Source organism: Piliocolobus tephrosceles, unplaced genomic scaffold (assembly GCF_002776525.5).
Source record: "Piliocolobus tephrosceles isolate RC106 unplaced genomic scaffold, ASM277652v3 unscaffolded_16024, whole genome shotgun sequence".
Lineage (NCBI taxonomy): Eukaryota > Metazoa > Chordata > Mammalia > Primates > Cercopithecidae > Piliocolobus > Piliocolobus tephrosceles.
In genome coordinates this window covers 3,234-13,469 of record NW_022297671.1, presented here as the reverse complement: position 1 = coordinate 13,469, position 10,236 = coordinate 3,234, and the positions used below count along the sequence as shown (strand labels likewise).

The 10,236-nt window shown below is 61.1% G+C and overlaps 1 protein-coding gene across 1 annotated transcript; it reads right to left on the bottom strand.

Moving 5' to 3' along the window:
• Positions 1–7,566: 7,566 nt before the first annotated feature.
• On the bottom strand, positions 7,567–9,910 carry LOC111542539. The gene is made up of 3 exons (XM_023212077.1): positions 9,766–9,910; positions 9,229–9,545; positions 7,567–8,025 (listed from the first exon to the last, which is right to left on the bottom strand). Exons 1-3 carry the CDS (start codon positions 9,908–9,910, stop codon positions 7,567–7,569), a joined length of 921 nt encoding a protein of 306 aa, XP_023067845.1.
• Positions 9,911–10,236: the final 326 nt, after the last annotated feature.

Genomic DNA, 10,236 nt, shown 5'->3' with positions numbered 1-10,236 from the left:
CCATCTACCCATCCAACCATCCAACCATCCACCCATGCACCCATCCACCCCATCCATCCTATCCATCCACCCATCTGTCCTTCCATTCAATAAACGCTTCATGAGGGAAGAGACCCACCCTCCAGAGCTGACCCTGCAGCCCAGACCAGGTCTCCTGGCATGGTCATTGGACCGCCTGGGTCAGACCACGTGGGGTCCTGGTGGTCACATCGACACCTCCTAGGCTCTACTTTCCAGGGCTGGACCTGGGCATCTGCATTTTTACCGAGGTCCTCTGAGGACCACATACTGATGCTTTTTTCCACAGGCTCTGAAGGCCCAGCCAAGGAGCTGACAAAGCAATGGACGGTGGCAAGGTTCTGCCAGGGGCCCAGCCATGGCTCAGGAGGTGCAGAGACCTGAGCAGAGGCCTCTAAGCTCCGCCCATTCCCCGCCAGCCTGGCACAAGGTCCATCAAGGCCAGAGTTCTGGAATGTAGGGGATTTGGGGCTACACTTCCTTATAGGACAGGGGAGTCCTGGGGACAAGGTCCCCAACCCTGTGCACCCTTTGGTGGCCCGGCACTTGTCTCCAAAGGGAGGGCTCCAAAGTTGGGACAGGCTGCCTGGGTCCCAGCTGGGTCCTGCTCTGGCCTCCCGGCTCTCCTTTCAGGCCCCTTCCCCAAGGGCCCATCCCCTACCCGGCCTGAGCTTCAGTCCGGGCTCACTCATGTCTCACTCATGTGGGCCTTTCCAGGGTCAGTGAGAGACCCTGGGGACCCCATCCAGCCCAGGCCACACAGCAAGAGGGGAACTGCTTGCCTGGGCCGGGTGTGGGTGTGGGAATGGTTGGAATCCTTCCAAGGTGCCCTTGCCTTCACCCCGTGCCCCCATGGTCCTGCACCTGGGCACTGGGGTTGCAGAGCTGCTGAATTGCATGGGGGACCCTCACCCTTAGATCTCGTTCATGCTAATGGCTTTTCAGGGGTCCTCTGATGCGCCCAGGCCCCTCCTCCCAGCTGGCCTGATTAGCAATGAGTGCGACACCGGGAAAATTATTAATTTCCATCCCTCAAGTTTACTTCTGGGAAAGTTTGCCAATTAACTTGGCAAGCTGAGGCTCCCAGAATAAAAGGCAAAGGGAGGGAGAGGCACTGGGATGGTCCTTGGTGGGAGGGGCAGCAGGTGCAACTCCATCCTCAGGAGCAGGGGTGGGGTGGCCTTGGACAGGGCTGGGGCCACTGGCTGGGAGTGGCCTAAAGTGAAACGAGGAGGTACCCTGCAGCGCCCTGCCGCCCGCCATACCAAGGGTGGCCCCACACCCGGCTGTGTTGCATCTGGCTAAAACTCGTGGGGGCCTGGAAGTGGGATGCAGGGGCACCTGGGGGCCCTGGTTCTGACAGTGTCCACATCTGGACGCTGAACACACAGGCTATTGATGGGTCTGAAATAAAAGGGGCTGAGGGCAGCAGGCAGATCCTGGGACCACCACGGCTGGACATGGTCCCATCCAACAGTCCCCAGCTCCGGTCCTTCTCACACTTTCTTTTTTTGTTTGTTTGTTTTGTTTTTGTTTTTGTGACAAGTTTTTGCTCCATCTCCCAGGCTGGAGTGCAGTGGCGTGATCATGGCTCACTGCAGCCTTAACTTCCTGGCCTCAAGCAATCCTCCTGCCTCAGCCTCCTGAGACCACAGGCATGTGCCACCAAGCCCAGCTAATTTTATTTTATTTTTTATAGAGATGGGGGTCTCCCTACGTTGCCCAGGTTGGTCTCAAACTCTGGAACTCACGTGAGCCTCCAGCCTTGGCCTCCCAAAGTGCCAGGATTACAGGCCCGGCCCCTTCTTCTGTACAAAGCCAGCTCCCCGCCCAACCCCAATGCTAGGCTCCACACATCCCAGAAGGCTTTCCCCCTCTCTTCCCCTCTCTTCCCAGAAAGTGGTTTGCTTTGGCTCCGTCACTAGGGGTGAAATGTTGTTGTCACGATTTCAGCTCCTGCCTTGCCCTGAGGTCTGTGTGTGGGTTGGGGAGGGGGCAGCGGGATGGTGCCGCTTCCCGGCCAAGCAGCCTCTGCACAGTGGGTGTGCAGCCTCGGGGAGGCAGATGCCAGGTGCAGAAGGAAGCCAAGGGGACCCACCTGGAGAAGTTTCTGGGCCCTCAGGCCTTGGCACTGACTACGGGGCCCTGGCTGGGCAGATGGTGCCAGGAGGGACACTGGACTCTCCCAAGGGTAGAAGAAAAACCAATCCCCACACAACAAGGCTGCTTGCTCTGTGGCCAGATCCAAGGCAGGGCTCCTGAAGAGGGGGCCAGAGACACTGGGCCAGCTGCTTTTGGAGCCAAGAGACCTGTCCAGATGCCTGTGGGGGTGCAGGGAGTGAGGGGAGCCACCGTACCCAAGGTCACAGCATCCCCGGGAAATGGTCCTGCCTAGCAGGCTTCCGGATGTCTGGCTCAGGAATGTTTCCCCAGGCCCACTCTGTAGTGGCCAGGGACAGAATGGGCAAGGCCACGGCTTTTTAAAAGGCAGCCAGAACATTTGTCTTCTGCCAGAGTAAGGCCATGGCTGTGCCCTCCACGTCCCCGGCACTTCCCACCACCCCAGGCTCACCTCATCTCCGGTGCCTCCTAATGGAGGCACTGTGGCCCAGCCCCTCCAGCAATGTCCCAACAGCCCCCATCAAGCCCCAGAAGTACTCAGAAAGATAAATTAAAACAAATTGCATTTAAAAACTACAAATAGGGGCCATTTTATTGTTTTTTATTGCATAACAGCCATTAATAAAGTATAGTCCCTGCACCTTAATTGCCTAGAGACTAAAGTTCAATTCCTGTCCTCCATGCAGGCTGGGGATGCCATTGTCACAGCCACATACCTGGGGTAATACAAGTGTAAATACTTTTATGGGCAGGATGAGGGGCTTGGGAGAGGGCCCTGCTGCCCACAGGGCAGGGCGGGTCCTGGAGCTCTCCACTGGGAGGAGCCGCTGCCCCACAATGACAACGACACTGATGATGGGGTAGCGGATCCTGGGACCAACTGGACGTGAAGAGGCCACTCCCACTGGGGTAGAATGAGGTAGGGGCTGAGACCCTCCTGCCTCCCCTTCCTGACCAAGGAGGGCCCCCGCAGGAGAAGGAGATGCAGGCACAGGATTGGCTGTATGAGGGCCTAGCAGTCCACACACACGAGCGCACACATGCACGTGCACACACACACACCCTGGACCCCTGTGACAGGGAAGCAGAACAGGAGGCCAAGAGCAGCCACACACGATAGGACGATAGGACTGGCTGACCAGGCTGCCCAGAGCCCCTCCTGGGTTCAGCCTCTTTCCTGGGCTTCTCCTCCCACTGGAGGAAGGGCCGGGAGGGCAGAGGTCCGTCCTCTTTCCACACTAAGCACCCACACTCTGCAAGGATGTGTGAGCCAGAAGCTGTGCTAAGCAGTCAGGGCTCCCCAATTGCCCTTGACAGACAGGTGGGCCCAGCAACTGCTTCCCACCGGAACCCACTGCACAGCCTGCCAGGTGGGGGCAGGCTGGAGCGGGGTCAGCAGCACTGGGGGGATGGGCGGTGTGCAGAGCCCAGCAGCCGCCTGGCCGCCAGGGAGGGGCCCAGGAATCAGGCACCACTTATGCTGGAGCCCCTTCCCCTCCCCCTCCTCAACCCCCTCTTCTACCCCGGGGCCCAGGTTGGTTAATCTTTAACTGCTTCTGGGCCAGCGCTGACCCCAAAAGCAAACACAGCAGAATTCCTGGGGAGGAGGGAAGTCTTCCAAGTAGGGCTGGGCAGTGGTGTCTTTTTTTTTTTTTTTTTTCCAGATGGAGTCTCGCTTTGTCGCCCAGGCTTGAGTGCAGTGGTGTGATCTCGGCTCACTGCAACCTCCGCCTCCCGGGTTGAAATCATTCTCCCGCCTCAGCCTCCCGAGTAGCTGGGACTACAGGCGCCCGCCACCACGCCCGGCTAATTTTTTGTATTTTTAGTGGAGATGGGTTTTACCTTGTTAGCCAGGATGGTCTCGATCTCCTGACCTCGTGATCCGCCCGCCTTGGCCTCCCAAAGTGCTGAGATTACAGGTGTGAGCCACCGCGCCCTGCCCTAGTTTTTGTATTTTTAGTAGAGAGGGGATTTCACCATATTGTCCAGGCTGATCTCAAACTTCTGACCTAGTGATCTGCCCTCCTCGGCCTCCCACAGTGCTGGGATTACAGGCATGAGCCACTGCCTCCAGCCTGCAGTGGTGTGTTAAAGGAGGCACTGGGGAGGGCTCCGGGTGGGTGGGGTGTCCAGGCCTCTGCCTCGTGCCCAAGCCTCATTCATGCTGGAGACTATCAGCTTCTCCCCAGTTCACTCCCCAGGTGTGACCAGGGGCAGGCACGGTAGGCACGGCAGGCAGAAGGGGCCAGCAGGACCCCAAGGCCACATACTTAGGAGCCCGATGTGAGGCTCTGAAGGCCGGGGAGGAGGCTATAGGGCCAGAGCAGGGAAGGAGGTCCCCACTGCAGCTCCAGAGCAGAAGTGTCCCTGGAGAACGCAGGGGGAGGGGGCGCTTCCTCCAGAAATCCGCCAGGCCATTGTTACACTCTCTGAGGCCAGGGAATTTTTCCAGGAGGTTGTGACAACCAAAAATAATAATAATATCGCCCCTCCCCCCAGCAGCAGGGATTCTGGAAAAAACAGCTGCTGCCGTTATCGGGGCCGAGGAAAAAACAAGGTCAGGCACTGGGAAGATTTAATTTCAGGCGCGTCCCCTCAGCCCGCCGGCCACTCACCGCACGCACGCGTCCTCCCCGCGCGGGGTGGCGGCCGGCGGGAGCCACGTGGAGCAGCCGCGGTCCCTCCGGCCACGCCTGGCTACCGATGTCGCGAAGGGGGCCTTGGGCCAGGCCCCGCATCCCGAGGCTGTTGCTGCGGCTCCCGCCCGCCGGGAGACGACCAGGGGAAGGGGTGGGCCGCGCTGGGCCTTCTGTCCGTCAGTCCTTCCCCAACGCTGCGGGGGCTAAATCCATCTTCAACAAACCTCGCAAAAAAGCCGGGGGCGGGGGTTGACGCCGCCGTTGCTGGAGGTCAGAAGTGACAGCAGAATGGGCCGCTGAGACCCCCGTCCCTGCCCTGGTCCTCCGTGGGCCAGGCGGGCGGCGACGTGGGGAGGACCCGCTCAGAGGGGGGGTCGCCCGGGCCGGGGGATTCCTCGCGCCGACGCCCACTCCCCACGGGCCGCACTCGCCGAGGGGCCGAAAGGGGCTCCGGTGGAGGACGCGGTGGGCGCTGGGTCCCGCTCTAGCTGCTGCCGCCGGCCTTGCCCGGGTCTCCGGGAGCGCAGTTGTTTGGCACAAAGTAGCGTCGAAGACCCCGCCGGGTGTCCCGCCGCGGCTGCCGCTGCCCGCACAGGGCCAGCTCGTGAACGCGTGCGGGGACTTTCGAGGGCGCTTCCTCTACTCTGCGCGCCCGGGGGAGCTGTCCGGTCGTCGCTGGCGGGCAGAGGCTTCGGGCCCCATGGGTGCCCCCGAGACCCCGGATCCTGCGCTGGGAATGTCGACGTTTCATACGAGCCAGCGGAGCGGGCCCGAGCCTTGGCCGGGAACCGGCGCCGCGTGCGCACTGGCCGGCGAGGCCTCTGGCCCGCCGGGGAAGGAGCCCAGCCCCGCCCCGCGTGAGCGCCTGTCTCCCCGGTAGAAACTAACACACAAAAATAATTCTCCGTATTTTCCAAACTGGGGGTTTGAGAGTAAGGAGCAAGGATAGGGGAGGGGACAGGGTCCAACCCGCTGGTTTTTTACTTTAAAAATTATATATTTTATGTCATGATCGCTTTTCGTTAAGACCACAAACATCCAATTTGGCTTGGCGTAATAAAATCAGCCGGAGCTCCCTTAAACGGAGCCATTCCGGTGAATTAAGTTGTGAAATCTAATCTATTATATCCATAAAGAAGAATGCTTTCATTGTAAATTCAGGTTATAAAGAAACTATACCTGGGTCGCCGGCCTCCCTTTCGGATTTACTACTTGAAGGCTTATCAAATTACTTCAAAATGCTGGGCTACCCCCTCCATATCTCATGGCAACAAAAATTAAACGTGGCAACATTTCTTTTAATAGTAGGAAAGGTCAAAAACAACCGCCACAACAAGGGGATATAATTTTTAAAAGACATCCTTCCCCACCCCCGGACGTCTTCTCCGCGTTTGGAAGCGCCCTATTTTCCCAATTAATTGAAATTTTTAAAACATCTAAACGCACCACGACTTCCTTCAGGTTCTCCCCCGCTCCAGGAGGCGTCTGGGACGCAGCTCCCGGGTGGATCGCACGTGGGCCGTCAGACTCCAGGCGCCCGGACGTCAGCCGGAGGCGCGGGGATCTCGTGGCTCCGCGGCGAACCCGCGCCCCAGCGTGGCCCGCACACCTGGGCCGAGCCGGGGCTGCCTCGGGAGCCCCTTGCTGGCTCCTGGGGGCCCCACTCGGCTCAGCAATGGCCGGGCCAAACAAAGGAGTCGCTAGGGAGGGGTTAATTCGCCCCCCGCCCCTCACCCTTCTTCGTCCTCCCCTCCGCCCCTGCTCAGGCGACATGGAGGAGGGGAGATGCGGCCCCTAATATTATGTGTTTGGTTTAACCCACGGGGTGTGGGTATTTGCTGAGCTTTCTTGGGTGACGGTTGGGCCCCTTCCCCTCCACTCCTGTGCATGATACCCTGGCTGGGGTCGGGGGCGTCCTGCGCTGGCCAGAAGTCGGGGTCACCAGGGACTCTCAGCTCTCGCTCCCTAAGAGGGGAGTTGCACGGACGGCGAGGAGGATCGATACGTTCCTAAGTTCCCAGGGAAGCGAGGCCGCGGCTGTTGTCAAGTCGCGAGGAAGATTTATGAGGCGCGGGCCGAGCATGGCCCGGCCCGGCGGAGGCCGCCCGCGCGCCCAGGCTAATCTTTGATTTCCATCTAGTTATTTTTTTTCCTGCCATCTCCAAGTCGGCATCCGGAAAGGGGAACAAAGGGAGGAGGATGGGGGATGGGGGCGCCAAGCGGTGGCGAGGGCTCAGTCCGGCGACCTTCCTCCTCCGTGGGGCCTCCTGGGCGCCCCAGGCTCGCGCCCAGTGCGGTGCCCAGGAGGGCGCAGTTGGAAAGGTGACCGGGCTGGGGCTGTCGGGGACCCGCTCTGCCGAGTGACTCTTCCAGCCGCTAGGCCCACGGCAGGACTTCTAGGGAGGGGTTCCTGCAAATGCCCTTGGACGGAGAGAGGACGGAAAGAATATTCTCCCTTAAATTGCAGTTAAGGGTATGCGGGGCGGCGGTGCTGGGGGGTGCTGCGGCAGGCCCGGTTCGCTCAACCGGAGGCAGCAGCTCAGCCCTGGGCCGACAAGGCCGAGGGAAACGGGATTTCTTTGCTTCCCGCACGGAAAAGATCAGTCCAAGCGGGTAAGAGGGAAGCGAAGCTTGCATTTTTCATGCTGAAAAAAAATTCAAAATGGAAAATCATTTTATTGGTCACCACCCATAAGTAAACTAAAAACAGGGATAATTAGAGTGTGGGGATTTGGAGGGACCATAAATCTGCGGCGCCTTTTCCACTGGAATCAGGAGCCTTTATGGCTTATTGAGTTTTATTTTGAGAGAAATGAGATCCCTGGCTTTGGTGCAGGCGGGTGTGCACTCTGAGCGTCTTTCGTGGGGCGGGGGGGGGGGGGGAGCGAGGAGATTCGCGCAGCCAGGGCGCTGCGAACCCCGAGTCTCCGTCCTCGAAGGCGGCAGGAGAAACTGCGCGCTGTGCCCCGACCCCTCTCGCCCCCAGGGCCCTTCTCTCCCCAGCTCGGAAACCGCGACTTGGGACGAGCTGGGGGAGGTTCCCCAGGGCTCCAGACGCCCGGGCCGAAAACCAGGCCATGGATACCAAACCCGACTCTAGGCGGGGATTCACTTTGTCCCCACCCAAACTCTGATGATTTGGGAGTGCGCGGGGACTGGGAAGTGACGGATTTTTATAACGTTCTTCTTTCGACTCCGGCTTCCGAGCCCACTGCCCATCGTGCCTCCTTCGCCTCCGCCCTTTGTTCTAAATTGGGGAGGGGGGAGAGGGGAGAGAAAAGGACACAAAATCACCCCCCGCCCCATCAAATCCTTAAATTTCCAATCTTCCGCAAAATGGCCAGGAATCCATTTCACTCCAGTTCTATCCCCCACCGGGTGGAGGCCAGCTTTCCAATCTCCCACACAGGCAGGATCTTTCCCACTTCGGAAAGTCTTCAAACCCAGTCACCCCAAATGCAAACATCGTGTGAAACCCCATTAATCAGTTAAGAAAGTAGGAAGAGCTCTGACTCAGCTGCCTCTAATTTTGGGAGGAGAAAGAGAGTTTCTCTTTCATCAAGTACCCCAAAATAACAGCGCTCCTTCCCTTCAGCCTGCTTCAACCGCAGCCTTGCCTTTGTTGTAAGACTCCTGTCCTTCCTAGAAAGTGGGGGGGGAGGACTACAGGCTCACATTCCGAAGAGTTTTGTCCCCAAAACTGTTAGAAGATTCTTTTGTTTGACGTGCGCATGGGGGAGGGGAAGGAGCCCGCTCAGGCTACCCGGCCTCCTCGGACCCCGCAGAATACCTGCAAAGCCCATGGGCGTCTCCTAACCGTCTAAGTTCGGGGCTCCGGGGGCTAGGAGGGGCTGCTCCGAGACAAGGCGAGCTGCCGCCCGACTGGGGCCAATATCGGGTTTTCCCAACCCAAGCTTCCTCCGAACACAACCCCCTCAAAACTGAGCATCCCTGGAAAATCCGGATTTTCCAGGAGGACGGGGTGGGGAGGGCTGCGGAGAACAAAGCCCGGTCATTCCAGCTCTGAGGCCGAGGCAGGGCGCACGACCTCCCGGGCGAATTCAATCGGAGCTGCAGAAAAGGGACAAGCATTTCCAAACTGGCACCCGCTCCGAGCCCACGGTGAGGGTGGAAAAGGGTCCCGGGTGGAAGCTGCAGGAATACCTTGGGCCGGGGTCTACCCCGTGTTCGGCGGACCCCCGAACCCCGCAGAAAGACACGTTTGCAGCGAAAGGATCTTACACACCAACCGGGATTTTATTCGTTCCCTAACGAGAGTGCGCACTGGGAGCGCGGGAAACAAGGAAAACGCACGTACCTGGCGGCGCTCCGAGGGCGGCCTCGCGGGCCCTCCGCTGGCGAAGGCCCCCAGAAGCCACTCCCCGCCCGGCTGCTCGCCCCACGGCCAGTCCCTCCCTCCCCAGCGACGCACCCCGCCGAGTCAGCTCACAGGAAGCTCCAGGAGCCGGAGACCCGGCTCGCCTTTCCGGGAGCTGCGTCCGTCTTCGACCGCCAGGGCCCGAGTCCTCTTCCCGGCCAGAGGGTCCCCGCGGTGGGTCCTGGCTCGGGCACGTCCTCCTGGGTTCGAGTTCCCGCGTTCCCAGGTTCCCGGCCGAGATGTGGAGACGGACGCGGAGCCCTCGGGGAAGACGAGACGGCGGCGGCCGCCGTCCGGGCAGGAGCCCCGGGGCGGGAGGGGTGCAGGACAGAGAAGGCGGGCGGAGGAGCGGGCGGGATCCCAGCGCCCCGCGCCCCGCGGCCACCGCCCTCCGGGGCGCCCAGCCCCACCCACGAGGAACCGCCCCGCCCCCGCCGCCCCGCCCCCGCGAGGGAAGGCGCCCGAGCCACGCCGCACACCAGCAACTCCCGGCCCCGGGCCCGAAACGCCGCGCCCCTCCCCCTGGGCCGCGCTCCCCGCCTCCCCAGCGCGCGGCTCCCGCCCGACCCGCGCTCTCGCCCGACCCGCCCCCCAACCCCGCCCCCCAACCCCGCCCAATCACCGCCCGCCGCGGCCGCTCCCTTTGTCTGAGCCGCCGGCGCAGGCCAATGGGATCGTTCAGAGGCGTGGGAGGCTTGGCCAATGGGCGGCCCAGGGGGCGTGGCTGGCGGGAGGCGCTGCTGGCGACCGGCATCTGTGCGCGGAGACTGGAGACTGCGGCGCCCGCGGTTGCTCCCCAGACGCCCAGCTACAGCCAGCAGGATCCCGCCGCCGTGTTGTGGGTTTCCGACCCTCCCTCCGCTGTCGGGAGAAGCGCCCGAGTCGGGAGGGAGGTGGGAGAAGATGACCCTGCGTCCAGGCTGCGGGGAGCGGGACGGCGGCTTGAATGGACATGGTCAGCCCCGGGGCCGGAGAGGGTTCGGTTCAGAGCCCTGCTGTGCACGTTTCCGCGAGGATCCGCAGGGAGACGTGCAGGCGACGCAGGCCCCGGGAAGGAAGGAGGGTGCCTGGGCTCGGACA